Source organism: Geospiza fortis, unplaced genomic scaffold (assembly GCF_000277835.1).
Source record: "Geospiza fortis unplaced genomic scaffold, GeoFor_1.0 scaffold637, whole genome shotgun sequence".
Classification (NCBI taxonomy): domain Eukaryota; kingdom Metazoa; phylum Chordata; class Aves; order Passeriformes; family Thraupidae; genus Geospiza; species Geospiza fortis.
The window spans coordinates 494,781-500,903 of record NW_005054515.1 but is presented as its reverse complement, the minus strand read 5'-3'; the positions used below and the strand labels follow the sequence as shown (position 1 = coordinate 500,903).

Sequence of the window (6,123 nt, the reverse complement as noted above, 5' to 3'; positions counted from 1 at the left end):
TTCTCTCCTTCTTTCTTTCTTTTCTCTCTCTTTTCCTTCCTTCCTTCCTTCCTTCCTTCCTTCCTTCCTTCCTTCCTTCCTTCCTTCCTTCCTTCCTTCCTTCCTTCCTTCCTTCCCCTTGCTCTCTTTCTTTCCTTTCCTCTTTTTCTCTCTCTCTTCCTTTTTCTTTGCAAGCACTGTGATTTTTAAAGGTGCTTTTTTCAGGCTCTGGGAAGATGCTGGCTCCAGGTGGTGCTGGTGTCAGAGGTGCTCAGGCCGGGATTTTTCTATCTGGCTTTTTCGCTTGAAACGCTGCTCAAGTTCTAGTTTGGCTGGTCTGTTTTTGGCTGACATGGTATCTACCATTAGGCTTTTTTGCTTTGCTGTGTGGCAGAAGAGGATTAGATCCACCAGGTTTGATAGTGAATGTCAGATTCACCCTGGGATTTAATGAACAAAGACTGAAATGCCAAGAGTTCGGGTGCAATTCAGGCGTTTTGGGATCTCGGGTATCTTTTGTCTGTTTTAGCAGAGAAACCAACCCTTGGGTTTAGACTCCTGATGCTCCCTGTGTTCCTCCACAACTATTCTGCCGTTGTGAGTTTCAGGAAAGGGAAATTCAAATTTATTTATTTAACTCAGTGTTATTTTTTGCAGCATGTCCCTCGCAGAGGTCCGTGCTCGTTGTCTGCTCTGCATTTTTCTGTCTGCAGCAAGGGCCCTGGCTGGTGGGATGTAAACATCCATCTGGGGGCAGAGAAAGGGCCCTTCTGAATCCATCCTCGCAGGACAAAGCCTCTTTCAGGCAGCCCGAGGATTTTATTTACTCTTTGTAGTCGCTGGCTCCGGATTTTCAATGCTCTGCCCTGGTTTATAAACGAGAGCTTCCATTTGTTGGCCGGGGGGGATGGGTGTTTTGGGAGGGCTGGTGCTGGGCAGCATCCTGCTGGTGCTGTGTGAGGCGCGTGGGCATCGCCCGCGGGATTTCCTTTTGTTGCGGCTCAGCCAAGCAGATCTCATCAGCTGGAAATGTCACTTCTCAGCGCTGCTGAGTTTGTTGGTTTGGGTTTGGTTTTTTTCCTTTAGTCAGTGTAAATGGAAGTAAAGCTGGGGGAGAGTTGGCTTTCTTGAATGTTGGGTGGTTTGTGGTGTTGTGCTGCTGTTTGGGGCTTTGTCCCGCTGGATGCTGAGTTCATTCGGTTCCCTCCCTGCTGCTGCAGCTCTTCTGGTACCTCATGAGTGATGAAGTCCCAGATCTGAGTCCCCAGGATGGATTTAAACCCCCAGGAACTAAATACCAACCTTATCCAAAGCAGAAAGGAAATTAAAGCGTTGCTGGGATTGCCGGGAGGGAATGTTTGCTACAGGCCTTGTGGTCTTCCCCTGTCACCCCGGGCTTTTTAAAAGCTGCTGTCACTGTAACTCTTCCAGACACCTCTGGAGAAGGTGAATGGGGCTGTCATGTAATTTGGGGTGAATGGGGCTCTGGTGTAATCTGGGGTGAATGGGGCTGTCATGTAAAGTTCTTGCCCAGCTGAAACAAAATCCAGCGTTTTAAGCAGAAGGTGCTGTTGTTGAGCTTTATTTAAGAGAAAGATCTGTAAACACAGGGTTAAAGCTTCTGCTAATAAATAAATTCTTCTCCTTTCTCTTGGGAAAGCAGCTTCTGTGTGTGTGAAAGCCCCAGAGAAATCCCCTGGTGTTTGCTGGTGGATGCTCACTCGGTGTGAGTCAGGGCAGTTGGTTTTTCCTGTGCTCACAGCTGGAATTGCCAGGCTGGAGCTGTTGTGAGGGATGCAGGATTTTGTAAACAGCCCCTGGGGTTGTGTCCCCAGCCCAGGCACAGACAGGGGGAGAGGCTGGGCTGGGCTGGATGCTGGGTTTGCACATCTGCTTGCCACCACTAAATGCTGCAGTTGGTTTGACCAAAAGTTGAAAAGATTTCTATTAAATGCTTAAAAAAATAGAAGATAATGAAAGCATAAGTCTGGGAGGGTGTGGGAGCGCAGATGGAAGTGAAAATGGATGAGGATATGTGTGTATAAAGATGCTATATGTATTTATGTATCTTAAGTTCTTAAAGTAGGAAGTATCTTGTATTTTACTTACAGGCACCTTTTAGTCAAAAACCCCCTGAAATTTAATGCTTTGATGAGAAAACTATGGTTAAGAAAAAGACATTTCAGTAAAAAGTTCTAGTCTTGGAACAGCACTCCTCTGAAATTCTGATAATCCCCATCAAGCTTTAATACCGGTGGTTTATGTCCAGTGTTTCTTTGTTTTTGTTTTTTTTTAACTTTTTAAACAAGGGATCTACCAGGCAAGAGTTATTGCTGGTAATGGCACTTCAGTGTTTGCAGGAGAATCTGGTTTTGGGGTTGCTCTCAATTTGCTTAAATTTTAACTTGCTTTTTAAATAGCTTCAGTATATTTCCTTTTTATGGGTGAACCCTTCTGAGAATTTTCTCCCTTTTAATGACAAACTGGTGGCATTCCCTACATATTGTCCTTCGGTGTCATTATTCATTTCCACAGAAAATCAGGAACTTCCAGTGAGTTGCTATTTATTTTAAGCTATCCCATAATTTAAAAAGTATTTCAGCTGTTTGGCTCATGAACTGGTTACTCACATCATGTGTCCCTCTAGCCCTTGGTCTGGGATATACGATGTCGCATCCAAAATTAAGAAGTGAAATTAAAAATTAAGAAGTACAATTAAGAAACCTTGGTGTGCAGAGAGCAGACTTGTGTTTCCTGTGGAAATGTCAGGTCAGGAAAGGGGAGTGTTGTTTATCACATTGCCAGAGTGATTGATTTGTGTCTGGTCTCTTCCCTCAGGATGTGCCTGGCTGCTGGAGTCGGCAGCAAAGTTTTTCCACTGCAATTTTCGTAATTAAATATTGTGGGCTATTTTTAATTTCAATTAATTCAGCATAATTCAAAGTGATTTGCAGCACGCTGTAGTTTTAATACCACATGATTTAGACTTAACTAATTATTTTGATTGAAATATCTTTTCCTTGCTAAACATGTCCCTTCCTATTGCCAAATGATTTAGACTTATCTGATTATTTTGATTGAAATATCTTTACCTTGCTAAATGAAATACGTCCCTTCCTGTTTCACTTGTCAGCTTTATCTGGTAGTTGCTCAAGGAGGTGATATAATTTCAAACTTGGTTTTTTGGTGTTTTTTTTTATTTGGTTTTTAATCTGGTGCCTTTCTCCTGCTGGCAGCAGGAGTGGAGGTATAGGAAATATCTGCCTGTATTTACTGAGCCCAAATACAGCAGGAGTTAATATGAAGGGACAGACAGGCTGTTTGCAGACCAGCCTGGAAACTGGGTTCTGTTAGAAGCACACATATATTTCTGTATATTTATACACACAGAGAGAAGGACAGACAGACACAGAAAGGAGGGTCATTAATGCCATGGCAGTGGCTCATATATGTAATAGATGTGATCTCAGATGGGTAATAAATTACATTTCAGCCAGTGATGTATATTTTGATTGGTTTAACTTCCAGAATGTTAAAACATGATGAAATATATTTTTGAAATGATCAACTTTCATTTTTTTCCAACTCAGCTCTTTTTCTTCTTTAGTCTTTGAGGGTTTCTAAATTTTTTTTTGTTTTAATCCAAACTTCTGCTTTGGATGTTTCATTGTTTAGAATGAATCCTGAAGTGAGCGGTTCCTGTGTACTCACAGCCTGTCATCTCTGTGTTTGCTGGCGGAAAAAATAACATGTCATTGATGTTAAATAATCTGTTTCTCTTCCAGGTGATCGGAGCCCTCGTCCTCGCCGTTGGGATTTATGCAGAAATTGAAAGACAGAAGTACAAAACTCTAGAAAGTGCCTTTCTAGCCCCAGCAATTATTTTAATACTTCTGGGCATTGTAATGTTCCTGGTATCCTTTGTGGGTGTACTGGCTTCTCTGAGAGACAATTTATGCCTTCTGCAAGCAGTAAGTGTTGGAATTTTTATTCCTAGTTTCTAAGGCTTGTTGCTTTTGCTTTTCCACTCTGAATTCACATCCAGAACTCTGTCTGCACTGAAAAATATTTTAACAAGGCTTCTTTTTTTCTAATTAAATCTGAATTTAATGGCTCCTTCCCAGCAGTTCAGGTGTTATGGAAGATGAGCGGGAATGTGAGTTATTATCAGGCGGTGTGTATCTCGTGCAATCTCAGCTGCTGACGTGCCAGCTGATGCTGGGTGTCAGCCCAGGGGCCCTGGCTCAGTTGCCAGGGTCTGTCTGTCCTCCCTGGGCAGTGCAATGCAGAGGGGAGATGCAGAAATGTGTGTCCAAAGTTAGACATGGAGCTTTCAGAGGGAGAAATGAAAGGCACGAGGTTTTTCTCCCCAGTGCCTCTGAAAAGGTGAATTTTAGGGAAATCCCTGTGGCTGCAGATGGAAGCTGCACGTGTGACTAATTAAAATTAAGGTGTGCAAACTTCATTTCCACCTGCACAGAATCACACAGAGTTTGGGTTGGAAGGGACCTTTTAAAGGCCACCTGGTCTGACCCGTTGCAGTGAGCAGGGTCACCTTCAACCAGACCAGGCTGCTCAAAACCCGACCCAGCCTGGCCTTGTCACATCAGTGCAGTCTAACAAAATGCCAAATTCCTGGCTTGTTATGGAGGGCAAGGCCAGAAATAACCATGGATTTTGAAGCTATACTGGAATTTTACTGAGAGCCCCTCCTCAGGCTTCTTCCCCACTGAGCATGGTGGTGTGTCGGATGCCAGGAACATTTTCAGTTCCCGTCCTGGTGGCAAACCCAGCTGGGCATTGAACAAAGCAAGTCCCTGATGCCAGCTTCCCGGGCAGATTCCAGATTTAGCAGGAGAAAAGACACCTGTGTGGTGAATTCTGACCCTGAGCACACAGGAGTTAAAGCAGCTTTCAGGGGAGGGCACGAGGGATTATTTTCAGACAAGGGATCTGAAAACTTCACTGCTGCTGAAGCTCATTGTTACACAGCAGACCTAAATTCACTCAACACCTGTCTTTTATGCCTGAAGGGTTGGGAAAACATTTCAAATACTGGCATGCAGCAGCTCTCTCACAGTGCAATGGATTTTTTAATGTTTTTTCACATTTTGCACACGCTTTGATGGGCAGTCACGGATGCACACGTGGTTGTATGTGAGTGCACTTGTGAGCACATGTATATACACAGGCAAATAAACGTGGGAAGCAGCACATAAAAGCTACTAAGCCTGGAATTTTGCTCTGATTTAGCACTGGCAGTGTAGAAGAAGGTGGTTTGGATTATCTTCAGGTGTGCTGCTGCTTTATCCACTAATTGAAAGCTAACAGGTAAGTGCTGGTTTTGTAGGAAGCAAAGATAAAAACATGAAGTGTGGTTTGTTTTCAGCAGCCCATCAATGTGCTTCTCTGGGATGCTGGTGTGGAAAGGAATATCTTGGCAGGATAATTTCCTCTAATGGTTTTGAGTCCGTTCAGAGCAGAAAAATAATGTGCTTGCCAATTGGGCAGAACCCAGAATAATTTAAGTAAGGAAAAAAGGCTTTCTCCTGACATGGACAGTTTCATAAGAACAAACCCATAATTTTGTGTTTTCCTTTAAAATCGCATGCTGAAAGCCAAGTTTATTGGCAATAGAATGCTAAACTTGAACTAATTTCAAGAGTAATTGGAGTTCTGGCTAATGACTCACTTGCACTTGTTTTCCTGCAGTTCATGTACATCCTTGGCATCTGCCTGCTGATCGAGCTGACAGGTGGAGTGGTGGCCCTGATCTTCAGGAACCAGGTGAGCTGCTTGCTTCAGGTGCTGGCATGGTTGAGCTCTGCTAAACAACAGCTGCTGTCTTGGCTTGGAAAAACAGGTGCCTGCTAAGGAAGGCAGGAACGTCCCCTGAAATGGAGAATGTGAACCCCCACCCCTGCTTGGAATTGCTATAAATTTTAAATTAAGGGGCTCTCAGGCAAAAATATGGGAGCAGGAATAACAGTTCTTTAATAGGGAAGAAATTAAAAGGATAAAATGAACAATGCAGTAAACTAAAACAACACTGACAGAGTCAGAACCCAACCTGACACCCTGTGGGTCAGGGTGCTGGCAGCAGTGCCATTGGAATTGTGGCTCAGCCCTCCTGCAGTGTCAGGG

General features: G+C 43.7%; 1 protein-coding gene across 2 annotated transcripts in view; it reads left to right on the top strand.

Annotated features, from left to right (window-relative positions):
* Positions 1–325: 325 nt before the first annotated feature.
* TSPAN15 (tetraspanin 15) overlaps positions 326–6,123 on the top strand; it is a 16,315-nt gene continuing 10,517 nt past the window's right edge. Inside the window, exons 1-3 of one of the 2 annotated variants that reach the window (XM_031063591.1) lie at positions 326–393; positions 3,765–3,950; positions 5,692–5,766. In XM_031063591.1, the coding sequence (XP_030919451.1) occupies positions 3,885–3,950; positions 5,692–5,766 (141 nt within the window). In that variant the 5' untranslated portion in view covers positions 326–393; positions 3,765–3,884. Of the gene's footprint in view, positions 394–453; positions 577–3,764; positions 3,951–5,691; positions 5,767–6,123 lie in introns of those variants that run through there. The other variant, XM_031063590.1, reaches the window with a different exon arrangement.